We start from the raw sequence: 22050 nt of genomic DNA, 5'->3' as shown, positions 1-22050 counted from the left end.
CGCCATGGTGGCATCTTTCAAAATACCAGAAAATCCATTCACAATTTAACATCTACAATGTATTGTCATGATGTTGCATCAATTCAGTGCCAGTCATATGAACCCCCTAAGAGAAGTATTTAAAAGTTCAGAGCCGGCTATTTTCAGAAAATCCAAAATGGCTGACTTCCTGTTGTGCAGAGTTAATGACGGAGTATGAAAGTTCTTTTGCTTGATGAGAACTAATATATATATATATATATATAATATTATACATAGGGCTGTCAATCGATTAACATTTTTAATCGAATTAATTACATTGTGTCCTGATTAATTAATCGTGATTAATCGCATTTACAAATATTTGCTGAGAAAGCCCCTCATATAAAAATAATTCAATATATAATGATGAAATAATGATACATAGTTATCTTTAAACATTTAAAAATTATATATACACAACAAAATATTCAGATAATTAAAATGCATTACATTCTTGTGGCAGAAGAGTTAATCATTGGTAAAACAAAAAACGGCTTTAGAATACAATGTATCGTTTACTACCATATTATTGATCATAATCCAATCATTGGCATACAGTTCACAGCAATCCATTTCACAAGTGAATTTGTCAATCAGTTGGAGATTTATTATGAGGGCTTGTTTAAGGTCTCGTCAATTTCATAAACATAAAACGTTTAGGTCACTGTGTCAAGTTAAATATAGTTTAATACTTAGAACACATCTTGAGATCCCTTAGTTTGGATTTGTGCTCCATCAAGTGTTTTGAATGCAAGAATGTAACGCATGTCTGTGTTGTTCTGTCTGCTGATGGGTTGATTTTTTTCACTGTATAAACTGAGTTGCTCATACAGCTGACGTTTCACTTACTGCCCTCTGGAGTAAACAGGTGGTACTACAAGCTTGCGTTTTTCAGGAAGGAATCTGCCTTATTACGGTCCGGGGGCGATTAATTAAGTTAATTTTTCTGTGTTACTTTTTTTTTTTAATTAATCGCACTAAATTAACACGTTAAATCGACAGCTCTAATTTTATTTATATATATATATATATATATATATATATATATATATATATATATATATATATATATATATATATATATACACCAAATTTGGAGACTATAGGTGAAAATGGGGTTGCTACAGAGCCCCCCTTATATGCCCATTTTCAGGGGGGCGCTACAAAGCCGCCCTGCAACCTTTGCCCAGCACTAATAGCCGACGACTCTGATGTGTGTGCAATATTTCAAGAATTTTCACTCATGTTAAGTACCCCAAAAGTAGCAAAAACCTTGAAAAGAAGAAGAAAAATCCTTAGAAGAACAATAGGGCCTCCGCACTTTCAGTAATTCAGTGCAGTGCTTTGATTGCTCCTAATGATCATAACAGCCACTTGAAAAGAGAAATTAGTAATTTCATGGCGATTATACACCTGATAGCATAGTGTAAGTAACCCAAACTGCTTATAACGTCTCATAACTCTTTAAAAGACCTGAATTAATACATAAATTAACATTAAGATATTAGCTTAATTTACCTTGTAGCAAATGTAGGTGTCCTTGCTGATATACATGCTCATTTGGGAATGACAACAATTATTCGGCCAACAATTATTCGGTCATGCGAGTTGAGGCAGTCGCATGATGTTTTTTGATCCACATCTAGGAATTTAATTAGTAAATGTGTTCCAATGTAGTTAATGTCTTCTTACTGAATACAAATTTATCCACTTCAAGTGATTAAAGTTTCTTTTTCCCGCACATTTTGGAATTTGATTCACATCTTGGTGCTTCCATCCAGCATTTTTATGCTTTATCCCAAAATATGCATACATATACAGGTGAAACTCGAAAAATTAGAATATCATGCAAAAGTTCATTAATTTCAGTAATTCAACTTAAAAGGTGAAACTAATATATTATATAGATTCATTACAAGCAAAGTAAGATATTTCAAGCCTTTATTTGATATAATTTTGATGATTATGGCTTACAGCTTATGAAAACCCCAAATTCAGAATCTCAGAAAATTAGAATATTGTGAAAAGGTTCAGTATTGTAGGCTCAAAGTGTCACACTCTAATCAGCTAAACACCTGCAAAGGGTTCCTGAGCCTTTAAATGGTCTCTCAGTCTGGTTCAGTTGAATTCACAATCATGGGGAAGACTGCTGACCTGACAGTTGTGCAGAAAACCATCATTGACACCCTCCACAAGGAGGGAAAGCCTCAAAAGGTAATTGCAAAAGAAGTTGGATGTTCTCAAAGTGCTGTATCAAAGCACATTAATAGAAAGTTAAGACGAAGGGAAAAGTGTGGAAGAAAAAGGTGCACAAGCAGCAGGGATGACCGTAGCCTGGAGAGGATTGTCAAGAAAAGGCCATTCAAATGTGTGGGGGAGCTTCACAAGGAGTGGACTGAGGCTGGAGTTACTGCATCAAGAGCCACCACACACAGACGGGTCCTGGACATGGGCTTCAAATGTCAGACGTCTTACCTGGGCTAAAGAAAAAAAGAACTGGTCTGTTGCTCAGTGGTCCAAAGTCCTCTTTTCTGATGAGAGCAAATTTTGCATCTCATTTGGAAACCAAGTTCCCAGAGTCTGGAGGAAGAATGGAGAGGCACACAATCCAAGATGCTTGAAGTCCAGTGTGAAGTTTCCACAGTCTGTGTTGGTTTGGGGAGCCATGTCATCGGCTGGTGTTGGTCCACTGTGCTTTATTAAGTCCAGAGTAAACGCAGCCGTCTACCGGGACATTTTAGAGCACTTCATGCTTCCTTCAGCAGACAAGCTTTATGGAGATGCTGACTTCATTTTCCAGCAGGACTTGGCACCTGCCCACACTGCCAAAAGTACCAAAACCTGGTTCAATGACCATGGTATTACTTTGCTTGATTGGCCAGCAAACTCGCCTGACCTGAACCCCATAGAGAATCTATGGGGCATTGCCAAGAGAAAGATGAGAGACATGAGGCCAAACAATGCAGAAGAGCTGAAGGCCGCTATTGAAGCATCTTGGTCTTCCATAACACCTCAGCAGTGCCACAGGCTGATAGCATCCATGCCACGCCGCATTGAGGCAGTAATTAATGCAAAAGGGGCCCAAACCAAGTACTGAGTACATATGCATGATTATACTTTTCAGAGGGCCGACATTTCTGTATTTAAAATCCTTTTTTTTATTGATTTCATGTAATATTCTAATTTTCAGAGATTCTGAATTTGGGGTTTTCATAAGCTGTAAGCCATAATCATCAAAATTATATCAAATAAAGGCTTGAAATATCTTACTTTGCTTGTAATGAGTCTATATAATATATTAGTTTCACCTTTTAAGTTGAATTATTGAAATTAATGAACTTTTGCACGATATTCTAATTTTTCGAGTTTCACCTGTATGTGGCTTGAAATCCAGTAAGTGATAATTTTCATCAACTGTTTTGATACAAGCTAGAGCTCTTGTGACACAACAAAGTCTACTCCGGCTAGTCTTAGGAGTATATCTACCATTATCAAAACTAAGGTTAGGGTCAAGAATAACCTTTCTCTGCAGTTACATTTTCAGCGTGAAGGATATATAATGAAAAAGTCAGTTTGCGATTTCTCTTTGAAGTTCAGTGCACTGGAGTGGGTAGTTCATGCATTGGTTCTTACTTTGCAGGAGTCAGTGCGGTGTTGTGCAACAACTGACACATTCTCCAGCACGGAGCGCAGCCTGGACTGAGTGGCGTGAGAAATGAGAGTTACTGTCTCCATTGACACCTCCGTCACGCCAAACTTCTTGGCTGAAACGAGACAAAGTTTTATGTTAAAGTTGCTTTGGAAGGTTTGGAAACATGAAAATGTGAAGAGCAGTTCTTTGAGCCATAAAAGGGATAGTTCCCAAAAAAAAGATTTATCCTTTCATTATTTACACACCCTCGTGTATTTCCAAACCCATGACTTATTTTCTTCAATGGAACGTAAAAGAATGCTAGACTCTGTAACCATTCACTTTCAATGTATGAAAGTGAATGGTGACTGAAGCTAACATTCTGCCTAACATCTAATTTTCTTCTGCAAAAAAAAAAAAAGTCATACTGGTTTGGAACAGCATGAGAGTAAATTATGATCATTTCCATTTTTGGCTGAACTATCCCTTTAAGTGCCAGACCAATTAAAGTATTATTGTGTTGTTTTTTTATTCAAATCTGCCTCATGATATCACCTAAATATAACTAGCAAACACTTCACTGCAGCACTTTGCATTTGTCACACCCACACACTCACTATCACTATCCCTCAGTCACAAACACATCCAGCAGGTGGCGCAACGCACCTCCCCTTTCCCTCCTCCAGCCATCAAGCTGAAATCTTCACAGACACAAACACACGCAGAACATCCCCGGAGGAAGATTTACATTTTTAACACACTCCTCCCCCCTGGCGACATCACAACAACCACAGCCGGGCTCCATGTAATAGCACATATCCGTGGGCACTCATTGGTATGCACTGTGTGCTAAATCAAGCGCACGGGGGGAGAGAGTTTGCTTAAATACAATAATGGAGGGCGCATTTTGGATGAGAGGGATCCAAAGACCTGCCTCAACTATTTCTCCTGCTGTGTAGCAGATCTTTAAAATGATTTATGTGAAGGTTAGCTAATCAGTATTGATGAAAACACTCATCAAGAGTATGGCAGATGCAGATGCTATGTAAAGCATTTGGAGTGTCTTAGTTTTGATTATGCTGCCTTGTTTCCTGTGGACATACACCTTTCTCCATCAGATTAGTGTGGGACAAAAGGGAGCAGACTTCCGCCCACTGTTATTCCCTGCAAATTACAGGGAATAATCAGCCTGCACATGGGTCTTACTATAGAACACATTTATTTTTTGCTTGTTAGTAGTGCTTGCTAAGGCATGAACGGTACATCAGATTTTGCTGCTTGTTGAAGAAAGTTGTATTGCTACTTTATTACTTACTACTTTAAAAGAGGGACCCTAGCCATATCTAGGTACAAGAATATCATGGGGCAAGACATGGGGGTTGGCTTTGTTGACCTGGGCCAGTAAGCAACCACCCAGAACAACTACCTAGAATCCACCCACAACACTTTAGCATAGTGATGGCAACTTGTACATAGACATGCATCACTAACATTTTCTTACATGTTTGTAAAATGTATTAACAGGTATGTAGATACCAGTCTGTTTAGTACTTGAAGTGTGCATTGTTTGTTGGCAGGAACATTCAGAGTGTGTATGCAAGTGACCTTGTCAGGAATGGAGCCCGAGGCAACATCTTATTTCAGCACACAGCAAACTGACAGCGAGGCATCAGAAGACGGCACATAAAGAATTCATACAAAATCCAACAAAAAAGCCTCAAGCTCAGAACACAGGGCATTCATTAGGCCGTTTTAGCATTTGAGTGACCAGTGGAATTGCACTAGATGTCATAGGCATAGATAAAGGGGAGGGGTTTGGAACGGCACTAATAATTCTATATAGCGCCACTTCTACCAACACGGTGCCTGATCCAGTATACAATCTGAAATGGTTCCATACATTTCCACAGCAGAAAAGGTGGTTCTCGGCTGGAGAAACTGACTTTGCGTGACCCCTAAAATCTGAAAACATACATCCTGTAACTAAGTATGTAGTTACTAAGTATGCAGTTTCCCCTTCCATCTAAAATAAAACAATTTACAAATATTTTAAATTATGCGACTGAATATATTGCAATGAACTTCTCTTTGTTGCATCAAAAGTAGCTTGTGATGGCATAAATATGCAAATTCAAAGTAATCTTGAAGTTAAAACACTCTCTTAAACTTGTAAGACTTGTAAACAAAGACTGTAATGCAGCATGTTAATTAAGGGCAGGTTACAGTAGTAACGGAGTCAGTTAAATCATTGTTTAGATCTTAAAGGGGTTGATCACCTAAAAAAAGAAAATTATCACATCCCCCACATTTACTCACCCTCATGCCATCCCAGATGTGGATGGACTGTCTTACACAAACGAAGAATTTTAGAAACATATCTCACCTGTGTAGGTCCTTAAAATGCAAGTGAATGGTGATCAGACCTTTGTAGCTTCAAAAACCATATAAAGTAAACACAAATGTAATCCCTATGACTCCAGTGTTTAAATCCATATTACATTTTTATCTCCCACACCTCTTATATTGTTTCTGACGATATGGATTTAAACACGAGTATGGATTACTTTTATGTTTCCTTTTTTTGATTTTTGGAGCTACAAAGTTCTGATCACCATTCGCTTGCATTGTATGGAAATACAGAGCTGAGATATTCTTCTAAAAATTTGTTGGATGGCATGAGGGTGAGTAAATTATGAGACAATTTTCATTGTTGGGTGAACTATACCTTTAAGTCATGTGGGCCAGTTCTATGAGATGTTCACCAGTTGAGCAGTTTCAATGGAAAAAGGATATCTACTGTATATATATAGGTTCTCTGCTTTTTAAAGAGGCAACTCTAGCCATGGTCTGGAATTTTAATCTACATCCTAGACAAGCCTATTCTAGAGTGAGGCAGAATCATGCATGTGCCTATTTTGTGAAAAACTGCTGGTCTTTCATTTTGCAGCTCTAAAATCAAGAAGGTGAATCTTAGAGCTTAAAAAAGAGTGACACATCTTGCCTGTCTCATCGGACTAGCTTTCATCAGCTTTTTGTTTAAATCCATTCATAACTCCACACCCATTTGAAGATCCGCCCTCAAATGTCATCAGTCAACATTGATACTATAATTAGATGGAACATTAACTGTCCACACAGTAACGGGACAGCCTAACCCTCTTTACGATTGTAAACTTGCCAGGAGAAACTGATCCTGACAAGCAACATTGGCAGACTAAGAGTATTGTGGCGGCAAGCTGTTTCGTACCAGTCTCCAGAAGACGTCTGTGAAGAAGACTGGCAGGAAGAAAGGCCTCGTCCTTACAAGAACGGATCTGGGTGCCCACGAGTTCTGAACCCGTAGCCAGGATTCGGGCATTTTCCTCATTCAGGTTTACGCCAGCCATTGACGCCACATCATTGATGTCGTCATCATCCCTGCAGACACAAAAACAGAAGATACAAGAACAATTCCACAATTTGAGAGAAAGTGAATGTAGGTAGGTATATATTCAAAGTGGGCAGCAAAAGTCTGAGACCTCTAGTGACCTCTCTTTTGCACTTTAATTTAATATAATTTTTGTCTTTACAAATTATATTATCTGTATGACAATTCAGTGAAACTATGAACATAAAAATTGACATGAATTATACATTTCTTAGTATTTAGTGCATCCGCCTTTTACTTTAATGACAGCCTGCACTCGAGCATGATTTGAGAATTACTTTTCTTTGTTCTAATTTTACTAAAATTTTAAAACTTTTTTTTTTTTTTATATATATATTTTTAATGTGGTTTCAGGTATTTGGTCCACACAGTAAATACATGCACATCTTATATTTTTTAGACAGCTATCTGGAATTCTTCCTTCTGATACCATTTCAGTTTTAATAAGAATTTTAAAGACACGTTTAATGAAGAATGGGTTTGTTATCAATTAACATATTTCTTAATTTTTCTTTATTAAAATGGTAAATAATAGTCCTGAACAATGACTTCATACCATCACACCCATTCTTACATTTTCAAATTCTGTTGAAAACCCATCAATGCCATGAAAACCCCCCACAATTCTAGAGATACACTGCCTCCTACTGGACTCTTAGGAATACTACCTGAAAGTCCCACCACCAGGGTCATTCAGCTTCTGTTTCTGATTGGCTGAGGCTTGCAGAGCCACACCCATGGGGTTCCTCACTTGAAAGGGTGTTCCAGCAGCACCTGCAATAAAAATTACTAGTTTCAGCAGGGTGCGCCCTTTGGTCTATTGCATGTGAAAAGGAACAATAACTTCCCTTTAATGGGTTCTGTAATGGACTCTGATCTATTTTATGTGGTTCACTAATAGCTTACTTTGAGCACGAACTGTCTGTGTAATCACCACCGGCATCCGTGTGGGTATGGCCTGAACTCCAGGCCTCTTAACAGCCTAAGGAACAAAACCATAAGGCAAGCCTCGTCAACTTATTAATCTTGAAGCTGAAGTATGTAATTTCTGCCCCACTAGAGTCACCAAACAGAACAGAAAAATGTAACATTTTCAAACAGATTCAAGTAAACTACAGTAAGGACTGCCGCTAAAAATATAAAAACTAAAATATATACAGTATAAGAACATCACAGATACCATGGTGGTGGTTGGAGCCATGGAAGCAGCCGGTCGGATAGTAGATACGGTGGTGGGTAGTGTGCTCGGCACTTGGGCTTTAATGGTGTTGACTGACAGAGGGCTGGAGGTGGTGGTGTTCTGAGACAATTGAGTTAAAGACTGCTGGGAGTTCAGAAGACTGAGACGTAGAGCAGGCAAGCTTTTCTGTACAAAGAGAGAGGAAAACATCAACTTTTAAGTAAAAAAGCAATAGCAGCATTTGTATTTAGATGTGTCTTCTGGGATTTTTTGTAATTAAGAACATCAGGCCTCATTCACCATCCGTGCATATGCAAAATACTTTCAAGATTAATCAAGGAGGTCACAATTAAATTTATTCTAAATTTACGAAAACAATTGTATTATCTGAAAATCACACATATGCAAAAATCTCAGACTCAGAAGCATTAAAAATGTGTAAAGTGGGGGGCCTGGGTAACTCAGCAAGTAAAGATGCTGACTACCACCCTAAGAGTCACAAGTTCAAATCCAGGGCTTGCAGGGTGACTCCAGTCAGGTCTCCTCAGCAACCAAATTGGCCTGGTTGCTAGGGTGGGTAGAGTCACATGGGGTAACCTCCTCGTGGTTGCTATAATGTAGTTCTCGCTCTCAGTGGGGCGCATGGTGAGTTGTGCATGGATGCCGTGGAGAATAGCATGAAGCCTCCACACATGCTATGTCTACGCAGTAACGTGCTCAACAAGCCACGTGTTAAAATGCATGGACTGACAGTCTCAGGCGCAGAGGCAACTGAGATTCGTCCTCCACCACCAGGATTGAGGCGAGTCACTACGGCACCATGAGGAGTTAGAGCACATTTGGAATTGGGCATTCCAAATTGAGGAGAAAATCTATATAAAAATAAATAAATTAAAAAAATTGTAAAGTTAAAATGTTATTTTTTACATACATTAGTGTAGAAAGCCCTTATTTGTAGATCACTTGTACTTTGTATACCAATTACCTAATTTATTAAAGTTAGAAGGTTGCAAATTTGTGTCCATGAATCCAGCATAAATTATGCAGCGCACATAAATATGCAATTTGTATGCATTTCTAAGTGAATGAGACCAATTGCATTCAAAGCAGTATAAGTCTTTATAGCAAAGTTACAAGTCATACCTTTAGAAAAGGGATCAGATAAGGTTGAGGAGATGATTTCAATTCTGTCTGCAGGCGATTTGTAAACTCCTCAGGCTCAATTTTTGCATCCTTTGTAGATTTTAAAAGGCAAATTGTACATGATTACTATTGCAATATGGCCCCAAAACATATGTGGACACTGAAGCCACACTTAATGTATATCTTTATATTATAACATAATATAACAAAATATAGCAAATCAAGTGCCATTATTTGTAAAATGAAGTATAGTACAAACACATTTTTCAAACAAAACATTTCACAAAGTTTGTCAGGTTTCAAATGATAAAGAAATATCTATGCAGTTTAAAAATAAAAGACAATATGTACTGTACTTGGACATTCTTTTGGTTGTCAAAATGTGTTGGGGAACTATCTTCATCAGCAAAAAAGCTTGAGAAAAGTTATTTTTGAAAAACTCTAAACTTGTTTGTAAACAGAGGACAAACATTAGGATATTTTGAAATCTAACCCAATACAATCAATACATTTTTTAAGTAGTGCTTAAGTGACATTTTGGAGCAGCTATAGGCACAAGTTTCAATAACTAGTTCAAGTTTAAGGAAATCAATTACTGACATCTACAGTTGAGTACGAGAATAGCACTAGAAAAGAAAACTTTTGTTATTTGTCATATATGATGTCATAAACTGCTTTATGAAATCATGTGAGGAAAATTAACCAATGTGGGTAATTATGCAACAATTAGAAAGGATGTTTTTGCAAAAATTCAACATTTAAACACCTAATCAGGCTTACCAACAAATCCTGCACTAGTGCTTTTACATTCCGAGACGTTTCTGGTGAGGGGGAATTATGGGATGCCAGTTTGATGAGTGTTGCTAGGAAGTTCTTGCACTTCTTTACATTTTCTTGCATTTCCTAAAATAAAGTACTGGAATGAATTAGAATCCATAATCAAACTCACATTATGAATGGAAACATTTCAACTAGAAGTGCTACCTGAGAGAGGACAGGGGCTCTGTTAGCTGGGGCTGCTGCAGAGGTTGCGCTGGGACTCTGCGGTGTCAGAGATGGTTTGAGGACTGTCTGTGGTGGTGCAGGCTGAACACGGGCCCCCGCTGTAATGACTGTAGTGGTGGGCTTCTGAGCGTTGGTAATTGTAACCACTGCAGTCTTTTGCTGCTAGAAAAAAAGCATAAAGAGTATAACACTGATGTAAATTCACATGTAATGTAGTGTTTTCTGCTACTGAATCTTCAGCATCACAGCAAAATAAATAAATACATTTAGCAGAAAACAAGCAAAAAATAAATATATAAATAACCTTGAAAAACTGGTTGAGGATTTGTGCTGTTATAAAGACACAGGGATTTCTGCACTTTCTCCCATTTGAAAGCCGAGACTTTGTTGTACAAAAAAAAAAAAAAAAAACATAAAACTCAATATTTGTGTTATTTGCTTAATTTGCTCAATGCAACTTCGATGCATTGCATAATTGTAAAGTTTTGTTGTTAAATTCAGCAGGCTCACACATCATGAATGTGAGACCAATCCTTGCGTTTCTTAAATTTAAGCAGATGGAGGGCATATCAAATGAAAATGCGAAGACAGGAATAATAATAAAAGGGATTTTGTTCATATAGTTTACATTTGCCTTTTTTTATAGTATTCATTAATTGTTTATTTTTATATTTTATATTTGTAACAAGACCGTAGTAAACACATGGAAGCATGGATCTTCTTCACTACCATGGTTGGAGGTAACATGATTTCTATAAAACAAATTATGGCATTTTTGTAATTATAAACAGTAGATCTAGTCTAAAGGCATGTAAAAACAATAAATATAAAATATAAATATTTATAATTAATTATATTGACCCCGTTTAGAACCCCTGATTTAGACCAAATCAGATCAGTAGGTACCTAAAACGCAAAAAAAAAAGTGGATGGTGATCAGAACTTTGAAGCTCCAAAAATAAATCAGTCACACAGACAGGTGCTAAAAAGATCAATATACAAGTACTTTTTAACTATTAACCATCTCTTCAGGTAAGCAGCAGTATGAGCATTCACAAGAGCACTGATTCCACATTTTGTTATGTTACAGTTTTATTCCAAAATGGATTCAATTAATTATTTTCCTCAAAATTCTACCAACAATACCCCATAATGACAACGTGAAATTAGTTAGTTTGAAATCTTTTCAAATTTATTAAAAATAAAAAAACGAATAAATCACATGCACATGAGTATTCACCGCCTTTGCCATGACACACAAAATTGAGCTCAGGTGCATCCTGTTTCCACTGATCATCCTTGAGATGTTTCTACAACTTGATTGGAGTCCACCTGTGGTAAATTCAGTTGATTGGACATGATTTGAAAAGGCACACACCTGTCTATATAAGGTCCCACAGTTACCAGTGAATGTCAGAGCACAAACCAAGCCATGAAGTCCAAGGAATTGTCTGTAGACCTCCGAGACAGGATTGTATCGAGGCACAGATCTGGGGAAGGGTACAGAAAAATATCTGCAGCATTGAAGGTCCCAATGACCACAGTGGCCTCCATCATCCGTAAATGGTAGAAGTTTGGAACCACCAGGACTCTTCCTAGAGCTGGCCGCCTGGCCAAACTGAGCAATCGGGGAGAAGGGCCTTAGTCAGGGAGGTGATCAAGAACATGATGGTCACTCTGACAGAGCTCCAGCATTTCTCTGTGGAGAGAGGAGAACCTTCCAGAAGAACAACCATCTCTGCAGCACTCCATCAATCAGGCCTGTATGGTTGAGTGGCCAGATGGAAAGCACTCCTCGGTAAAAGGCACATGACAGCCCGCCTGGAGTGTGCCAAAAGGCACCTGAAGGACTCATGAAACAAAGATTGAACTCTTTGGCCAGAAAGGCAAGTGTCATGTCTGAGGAAACCAGGCACCGCTCATCACCAGGACATTACCATCCCTACAGTGAAGCACGGTGGTGGCAGCATTATGCTGTGGGGATGTTTTTCTGCTGCAGGAACTGGGAGACTGAGATCCTAGTCAGGATCGAGAGAAAGATGAATGCAGCAATGTACAGAGACATCCTTGATGAAAACCTGCTCCACAGCACACTGGACCTCAGACTGGGGCGAAGGTTCATCTTCCAACAGGACAACGACCCCAAGCACACAGACCCCAAGCACTGTATGTGCCATTGTGTTACCACAATTATGGACCTGTGTGCAACATAGTCTCATTTAAACGGTACAAATATCAGAGAGCACACTTCATGATGTTAACAGAGCTTGTATTTAAAAATGTTTCTCTCGCTCTCCTTCCTTTTGGAGCTCTCGTACAGCTTCCGCTGAAGTGTGTATTATAATAACCTAGATCAAAACTGTGTCCCTTTGACACACAAATGTTGTGAGATGGTACGTCTGTGACACTCCATTGCCATTCATTCAAATATGATTGCTAATGCACACACACGGTCCATGGTTATTTCCTTCTTCCTCATGTATCACAATTTCTTCATGTGCAAACATTTACTAAAATTAGAGGACTAATTAGAAACCAGGAGAAACTGCCACCTACCATCAAAACATACCAAACATTTTTTTATTAAACATTTTGTAAATATAATGCTAAATAAAAGTTCATTCAGTTTTAGCAAAATAATGCATGTCATTTACTACTATATAAAATTGTGTAATATATCTGCCACCCTGTTCTCTAGATATCGGCCATTAAAAAATTTGAGAACGTGGCTTAACAGACCTAGATAACTCGATTTTAGCTGGGCTTCTTCCAGCACACTTTAGTTGGACCAAATATTTTTATTAAACATTATGTCATGTACATTTGGACAGACAGATGCAACAAGACTGTAGCTCAACAATGCAAAAACCTGCTGTATCTCGAGTATAACCGCACATGTAAACATACTGTATATACTGTAATAATTACGAAGATTTGTACAGTAATTTAGCACTATAAGCAAGCTTTGTGAGTCTTGTTTTCAATCAGGGTGGAAAATAACTACAGTATTTGTAATGCAGCACTGGTGGCATGTATCACTTTAGTCTTATTAGGAGGGATTGGACATATGCCTTACGTAGTTAGAGAGGACTGCTGAGAAAGGAAAAATAAAACAAATTGCCTGAAATACTATTTGTTGCTAAAACTGTGACATATCCAACACAAGCTCAAAATGCTTTAAGAATACTTGTCTTGGTTATACCTGGGCAACAGGTGTGGTGACTCTGAAAGCCGCTCCAGCAGTAGGTGTAGCAGGTCTCGGAGACAAGGTGCCTTTATTTAGATTTTGAGCTTTAGCCTGGGCAAGGACCTGCTGGGGAACCAATGCCAGCTGACCAGCTTCTGTACGCACCAGCACCATGCCTAGTGCAGAACAACAAAATGACAAAGTGAAAAACAACAACAGAGGAGTCACTTGTTAGTGCTGTATGATTCAGTACCCTGATGCTGTAGGAACCGTTCTCAAGAATGCATAAACTAAGCAATGAAACCTTTAATCAACAAAGTTTCCTAAAATGCTCAAGGGTTTTAAAAGAGATACATAAACAGCATTTGTTAAAGGAGTAGTTCACCAAATTTTTTTTACATTTTCTCTTAATTTATTCATGCCATCCCAGATGTGTTGTGTTTAAGTTTCTGTCTTCTGCAGAACACACATATTTTTAGAAGAATATCTCAGCTCTGTAGGTCCTTACAATGCAAGTGAATGGTGGTCAGAACTTTGATGCTCCAAAAAGCAAATAAAGGCAGCATAAAAGTAATCCATACAACTGAATCCAAAATTCATACAGTGCATCACTTTTTCCACATTTTGTTATGTTACAGGCTTATTCCAAAATGGATTAAATTCATTATTTTCCTCAAAATTCTACAAACGATACCCCATAATAACAATGTGAAACAAGTTTGTATGAAATCTTTGCAAATTTATTACAAATAAAAAACGAATAAATCACATGCACATAAGTATTCACAGCCTTTGCCATGACACTCAAAATTGAGCTCAGGTGCATCCTGTTTCCACTGATCATCCTTGAGATGTTTCTACAACTTGATTGGAGTCCACCTGTGGTAAATTCAGTTGATTGAACATGATTTGGAAAGGCACACACCTGTCTATATAAGGTCCCACAGTTACCAGTGAATGTCAGAGCACAAACCAAGCCATGAAGTCCAAGGAATTGTCTGTAGACCTCTGAGACAGGATTGTATTGAGGCACAGATCTGGGGAAGGGTACAGCAAAATGTCTGCAGATTTGAAGGTCCCAATGACCACAGTGGCCTCAATCATCCGTAAATGGAAGTTTGGAACCACCAGGACTCTTCCTAGAGCGGGCCACCCTGCCAAACTGAGCGATCGGGGAAGAAGGGCCTTAGTCAGGGAGGTGACCAAGAACCCAATGGTCACTCTGACAGAGCTCCAGCATTTCTCTGTGGAGAGAGCAGAATCTTCCAGAAGAACAACCATCTCTGCAGCACTCCACCCATCAGGACTGTATGGTAGAGTGACCAGATGGAAGCCAGTCCTCAGTAAGGCCCTAAGCACACAGCCAAGATAACAAAGGAGTGGCTACGGGACAACTGTGTGAATGTCATTGAGTGGCCCAGACTTGAACCCGATTGAACATCTCTGGAGAGATCTGAAAATGGCTGTGCACCAATGCTCCCCATCCAACCTGATGGAGATTGAGAGATCCTGCAAATGGGAGAAACTGCCCAAAAATAGGTGTGTCAAGCTTGTAGCATCATACACAAAGACTTGAGGCTGTAATTGGTGCCAATGGTGCTTCAACAAAGTATTGAGCAAAGTCGGTGAATACTTATATACATGACATTTATTTATTTTTTTTTTTAATAAATTTGCAAAGATTTCAAACAAACTTCTTTCATGTTGTTATTATGTTATTATTAAATAATTAATTTAATACATTTTGGAATAAAGCTGTAACTTTAAAAAAATTGGAAAAAGTGAAGCACTGTATACTTTCCGGATGCACTGTATCATCGGGGGGCCTGGGTAGCTCAGCAAGTAAATCACTACAATGTGGTTCTTGCTCTCGGTGGGGCGAGTGGATGCCACAGAGAATAGCGTGAAATCTCCATGCGCTCTTCTCTACCACACGTCTCTGTGGTAACGAGCTCAACAAGCCATGTGATAAAATGCATGGACTGACAGCCTCTGACAAGGAGGCAACTGAGATTTGTCCTCCACCACCTTGATTGAGGCGAGTCACTACACCACCACGAGGACTTGGAGCGCATTGGGCATTCCAAATTGGTGAGAAAATCCACACACAAAAAAAATCCATATTTTCAGAAGTGATATCATTATGGGTGAGAAACAGATATTTATGTCCATTTTTACTATAAATCTCAACTTTCAGAGTTTTCTTTGCATGCATAATCTTCACTGCATATGCATCTTCATGCATTTTGTCACCTACTCTGGGCTGGTCAAAGGTGGAGATTTATAGTATAAAAGGATTTAAATATAGTTCTTTTTCTCACCCACACTTCTATCACTTCTGAAGATATGGATTTAACTCCTGGGGTAGTATGGATTACTTTTATGCTGCCATAATGTGCTTTTTGGAGCTTCAGATTTCTGGCAACCATTCACTTACATTGTATGAACCTACAGATCTGGGATATTCTTCTAAATATCTTTGTGTTCAGCAGAAGAAAGCCATACACATCTGGGATGGCATAAGGGTGAGTAAATGATTTGCTTTTTTGGGTGATGTATTCTTTTAAGGAATAGTTCACCCAAAATTATTTCCTCACACTCACATTGTTCCATATCATATGTCATATTTCTTCCATGGAACTCAAAAGGAAATGTTTAACAGAAAGACAGCCTCAATAACAATTCACTTTCAATGCATGGAAAAAAAAAAAGATGCAATGAAATTGAATGGTGACCGAGGCTAACATCTCCTTTTGCGTTCCACAGAAGTAATTTGGCTTTGGAACAACACTCATTATGAAGATGCTCCCCTAATTGTTCTATTCCACAGCCCTTACCTGGTGGTATGGTGAATCCTGGAGGTAGCTGAATAGTTGTCTGTTGCGGTGTCCTGACAATCAGCTGTGTTGCAGGAGCCCCTGGTCGCTGTGGGGGTGTCGCTGTTGCCATCCCAGGAGTTGGTGTGCCGGGTCTCAACAGGGTCGTAGGCTGTACTAAGAGAGTTGTTGCTGCTGGCTTTGCTAGGACAGAGGCAGTGCTTGCCACAGGAATCGAGGTCACCACTGAACTGGGCTGCATAGCACTGGACACAATCATCTGAGTGGGTGTGCTGGGGTGCAAACCTACAGGACCACCAGGAAGCTGGTTGGGTACGATTGCTTTGAGCTGGCTTTGAGGGTCTGATTTGGGCTCACTAGCAACGGTGTTTGTAAACGCCACCGTTGAAGTGGACACAAGACCCACTCCAGCACCATGCACAGGCAATCCTGTGACTTTGGGGTCACTTCCGTTATGTACAACACTTGTATTAGGAGGCCTGTGCAGTGCAATGGTGGGATCTGCTGGGCTATTAGGTTGTGGCAGTGTACTATTGGGCTGAGCAGACACAAAAGCAGTATTTGTACTCGGAGCAGACATGATGCTTTTACCATTACCTACAACTGAACCAATGTCAATACCATTTACACTGCCCGGTCTGGCTGCTTCAACTTGCAATCCCGCCACAGAGGCAGGAGCAGAGGCGATTACAGAAGAGTTCAGTGCGCCACTGCCTCCGTTAACAGTCTGTATTCTGGCGGGAACAGTTCGGATAGCAGACGCAATGTTATTTGTATTGGGATGCGAGTCTGTTGTTGGTGGTGCTGCGTCACTTGACAAAGTTGATGGATTTGATGCTGTTGCTCCTAATGAATTATACTGCACCTGATTCGTAGCATTAACAAAAGATGACGAGCTACTAGATAAATTAGAGGTGGAAGGGACATTACTGGACGCTTGTATCCTGTCCGGACCGTTTTCTTGCGAGTTTCCCTCCTGTTTTCGTTCTGGCTGCCGCCGCCGCTGCTCTAGTGTTGATCCTACTTGGGCGGGCAGTAATTTTCCCAAGTGTGGATTTATCACATTTGAGGACGACCCTGGTCTCCTGACCTCGCCTTGCGGACCCACCGCCTTGTTCTGTCCACCGAGCTGTGATTCTAACGAGCCTACGAGGTCGCTGACGGCTTTCTCGTCCACTTCAGAATAGAGCATATCTTCCAGTGGATCGGGGACACCCGCCATCTTTGAGAGACGCTCGAGAAATGCGCACTGCGCGTGCGTCGCGTGTGCTGCTGCTGCTGAGGCACTGTGGGAAACGTGATGACATCATGGAGTAATTTACAGCTGTTATCGTAATAAGCCTGTCATATCCAGACCAAAAATAAACAACTGAATAATTAATAAAAAATAAAGCGCATAAATAACGTTTCTACTAATATAAAAACAACAAAAATAAATTAATAATCTATAAAACATTAAAATGAATAGAAATCCAATAACCTCACCTTGAACAGGTATGTTTCCAATAATTCAATACAATATATGTTTTGATCGCTGTCTTGTTTGAAGTGGAACACATTGAGTCCTAAAATACTTTTAAATAAATACAGAAAAGCCTTTTTCATTTAATACTTTTTAATTTAGAAACATAAAGGAAAACATCTGTACTAGAGGACATACAGCAATAATCCAAAAACAATTGAACATAAACATGGGAATAACTGAATTAAAAGTCACATAAATACAGTAAATAAGTATATAAAATACAAATACAATCAATCAGTCATTCAATAACATCTCCAGATAACTCTCTTGAACAGTTATCTTTATGTTTAATAAAATATCAGTTTTTATTGCTTTCTTCTTTGAAGTAGAATACATAGGGTCATAAATACATTTTAAATCTATACAGAAAAGGCTCAAGTTGGATTTTGATGGGGTAACCTTGCATTTCTTTATAAAGGGTTGCCACTTTGAAATTATCACCCTTCATATCCATCCAAAAAAACATACATCAAAAATAAAAAAGTTGTAATGAATTCAAAAGATACTCCTTTACATAATCACACTCAGCAAAAAAACGTGGTACCGTTTTTGGATTAGAGATTACAGTATATACACTAGAGAGATGTCACATTTAAATTTTGTAATAAAATAGGTAAAAGAGCAGTAGAAAAATAAAAATAAAAAAAATCTTTCATGCCTTTTAAGCTCTCCAAGGTGCAGACCATGACAATAAATCAAACGTTTGCCTTGACATTGTGTAAATAATTACTGAATTGTACAGACTAATTATGCAATTTGATTAAATGTACAATATATCCCACTCTCAGTTTATAAACGATTATAAAACAGATCATCTTAAATTAGTTTACTAAAATTGGATTCATATCGCTCTGCGTAAATGAAACGCAGCAGTGAGTTTTTGGGTGCCTATGAAGAAGCACGTGGTACAGATCTGGACCAATAGGATTGCGAGTCGTGTTGTACGGCCCATGGATTGAAAACAACAGTATCGGTTTTGATCATTTTCAACTGTGCTGACAGCGAGAGTAAGTACATGCTCAAAATTTTTTATGACATTCAGGTCGTATCGTTTTTTTTAACAGTGTTAAAATACATTTAAAGGCCCGTCTATCTAATTGCTTCATTATGTTGATAAACTTGGGATAGGATTAGAAGAAAGTCAGATATGTCTTGTGAAAGTTGTTTTCGTTTTTGGCGGTTTCGTAAGGTACAGGAGTAGCACATAGGCATGCTTAATGAATGAGACATTATAGAACATCTACAGAAGTCTAGTACCGAATATTGCATACAATCTAACAATCTGTCTGACTCTGTCTTGCACATATAGTAATGTTAAGCAAAAATGCTACGTAGGACTATTATATTATATTATATTATGACATAACAGCAAAAGATAATAGTCTAACATTTCTCACACACACACATGATTATGTAAATATTTGTAAAATCAAACAAAACAAGACAGGAAAGCCACTGTGTTAACCAAGGGGACGTGGTGCGATTATGCAAGATTTCTGCAAACGCCTGGACACAGCATCATTAATAATATTATTGATAAGCACATAATGGTTAAACAGAATATAGAGGATTGCATTGAGCTGTTATTTAAAAAGCTAAATATGTTTGAATCAAATTTTCTTTTTTAGTTCAATATTTTGAACTATTGTGTGTGTGTGTTGTTCAATATTCCTATTTATGCTGTATGGGCTATTGTGTGTTGTAGTTGTTACAGCATAATTAATGTATTAGGGTGGGGTAAATCTGACAAAAGCTTTTACTGTTCCACTCTCTTATCAAACAGCCAGAAGAATGGCCACAGCTCAGTCAACACTGATGTTCGCAGTATGCATCTTGGTGATAACAGAACTCATATTGGCTAGAAAGGACTACTACGACATTCTCGGGGTCCCAAAAGATGCTTCTGAACGTCAGATAAAAAAAGCTTTTCACAAGCTTGCCATGAAATATCACCCAGACAAGAACAAGAGCCCTGAAGCGGAAACAAATTTCAGAGAGATTGCAGAAGGTATGTGTTATTTAATGGCTTCTGCAGTTGCCAATAACTGCTTAGTCATTCGCTTCATTTAGTGATCTAGAATTAAATCGTATGGTCACAACCACATATTTAAACTTGTATAACTCTTGTTCTTCAGCATATGAAACCCTATCAGATGAGAAGAGAAGACGAGAATATGACCGAGTAGGACACAATCCATTTGCTAATGAAGGCATGAATGGAGGAGGAGGAGGACAGCCTTATCATTCCTTTGATTTCAACTTTGACGATATATTCAGAGACTTTGACATTTACAACCAAAACAGGCACGCTCGTCCAAAACGGCATTTTGACGAGCACTTAAGGGTTCATCAGCAATCAAACAACCACCACAAGAGACACTTTCAAGGTACATTTGGCACCGGAGTCTTCGAGGACATGTTTGAAGATATGGAGAAAATGTTTACATTTGACAGACACGTAAAAAGGACTGAGGGCAGATTTCAGGGCACAGCCAAACAGCACTGCAGAACAGTGACCCAACGGAGAGGAAACATGGTGACTACTTTCACTGACTGCACCTCATCCTGAACATCAGAGTGGACCACAGCTCTGAGGATCATGCTATTTTTATTTTAGTTTTAATTTGCTGCTGCGATGCATGGAGTTTAACTTTATCAGTGAGTGATCTATTATTTATGATGAGGAAACATGGAGTTTTCTGTTTGTTTGACATTTATAAATGACACTATATAGCATTTGGAATTGCCTCAGAACAAACTCTAAATTCAGGCTTTTTGTTTTGTTTTCATCCCTGAAGATGCAAAAATATTACAGTTGGCCACTTAAATTTGAAAATTGGTCAATTTGGTAATTACATTATTAAATATAATAATCTTAAACCTAAATGTGGAAATTTTGACCCCCTAAAATTAGCAGACATATATGTTTAAATTGCACTTTCTTGCCTGTACAAACTATTATATGCACAGGAATGAACTAAATTCACTTTAATAACCAGAATAAACCCTCTGTTCTAATGTGTGTAATTTCTATATCAAAACAAATAGAATCAAACAAACCACTTAGCTCTTCAATTACCTATCTGCTTATCCAAGATTGAATTTGATCATGTTAGTGCTAAATGTTCACAGTATGAATCTTTGAGATTCATATCTTCATGTACATCTGCTCTTTTAGTTTTGTGTGAAGCTAAACAAATGTTTGCTGCATTGCTGTGAATAATATAGTTTGCTATATTGAAACTGTTTCTTTCTTGCAATTAATAGATAGAGAGGTGCCTTTCCCACTCATTGTGGTAGATTCAGTTTTAATGTAAACAGATTGGAGCACTTTTATGACCTTGAGTGTACTATAGTTTGCAAGACTGAAAAGAAATAGGGTCTCCGCTTTGTCATGTACATCAGTTGTCCAGTTGGGTTTGTAAAGAACTTTTGTTTAAAAGAAAGAAAAATATGTCCGTTTTCATTTTTCTCTTGAGTTATTTTGACCAAACTCATGAATGTTTATGAATTTTCATCATTCTGATTGACTTGTTTTATTAACGGAAGTGTTACCCCTTAAATATTATCAGACACCAGGGGAATGTAACAACAATGTGCCTGAATATGTGAATAAGTAACTCTTTAAGAGTTGATTCCTGATGCACATGGACCATTTAAATATTTTTTTTGTAAATAATATACATTGCCCAGCTGTGTCCCTTTATGACATCACCTGTGACCTCATCTTTGTGTTGAATAATCTTTTGTGCAATATTTCAAGCAGCTCTCCTGCTGATCAAACTGTTACCCGCTGACATAGTTGTAATGAGTTGAGTCTCAGCCAACTCATCAGGCACTTTCTTTATTTTAATCCTATGGATGAAAAGTTTGAACCCACATCTATAAATTAATGCACTTGGGTAAACAATAAATCATGTTGAAAAATAGTTATCCTTTGTGACATTTTTTTAGGGATTTCAAATATTAATTTATTGCTGTCCCATTAGTGATCTATGACCTCTTATGCTATACATTTAATGATTGTATTTTTGCATAGATATATTTTGATATATTTTGCATTTGTATAATTGCAGAGATAATATTTACAACAC

General features: G+C 38.2%; 2 protein-coding genes across 2 annotated transcripts in view; one reads left to right on the top strand and one right to left on the bottom strand.

Moving 5' to 3' along the window:
* LOC127640342 (transcription initiation factor TFIID subunit 4-like) overlaps positions 1–17654 on the bottom strand; it is a 63912-nt gene extending 46258 nt beyond the window's left edge. The window contains exons 1-10 of the mRNA XM_052122838.1: positions 16432–17654; positions 13610–13770; positions 10387–10569; positions 10183–10305; positions 9403–9492; positions 8260–8445; positions 7986–8061; positions 7748–7853; positions 6900–7069; positions 3655–3785 (exon numbers count right to left, since the gene is read on the bottom strand). Of these exons, the coding sequence (XP_051978798.1) occupies positions 3655–3785; positions 6900–7069; positions 7748–7853; positions 7986–8061; positions 8260–8445; positions 9403–9492; positions 10183–10305; positions 10387–10569; positions 13610–13770; positions 16432–17653 (2448 nt within the window). The 5' untranslated portion in view covers position 17654. The remainder of the gene's footprint in view (positions 1–3654; positions 3786–6899; positions 7070–7747; positions 7854–7985; positions 8062–8259; positions 8446–9402; positions 9493–10182; positions 10306–10386; positions 10570–13609; positions 13771–16431) is intronic.
* Positions 17655–18853: 1199 nt separating this feature from the next.
* LOC127640360 (dnaJ homolog subfamily B member 9-like) lies at positions 18854–21866 on the top strand. The gene is made up of 3 exons (XM_052122872.1): positions 18854–18963; positions 19740–19964; positions 20092–21866. The coding sequence occupies exons 2-3, from the start codon at positions 19748–19750 to the stop codon at positions 20523–20525; spliced, it is 651 nt and encodes a 216-aa protein (XP_051978832.1). The 5' UTR covers positions 18854–18963; positions 19740–19747; the 3' UTR covers positions 20526–21866.
* The last annotated feature ends 184 nt before the right edge of the window (positions 21867–22050 follow it).

Source organism: Xyrauchen texanus, chromosome 49 (assembly GCF_025860055.1).
Source record: "Xyrauchen texanus isolate HMW12.3.18 chromosome 49, RBS_HiC_50CHRs, whole genome shotgun sequence".
Classification (NCBI taxonomy): Eukaryota; Metazoa; Chordata; class Actinopteri; order Cypriniformes; family Catostomidae; genus Xyrauchen; species Xyrauchen texanus.
The sequence above is the reverse complement of the archived record's forward strand: the minus strand, read 5'-3'. Positions and strand labels throughout refer to the sequence as shown.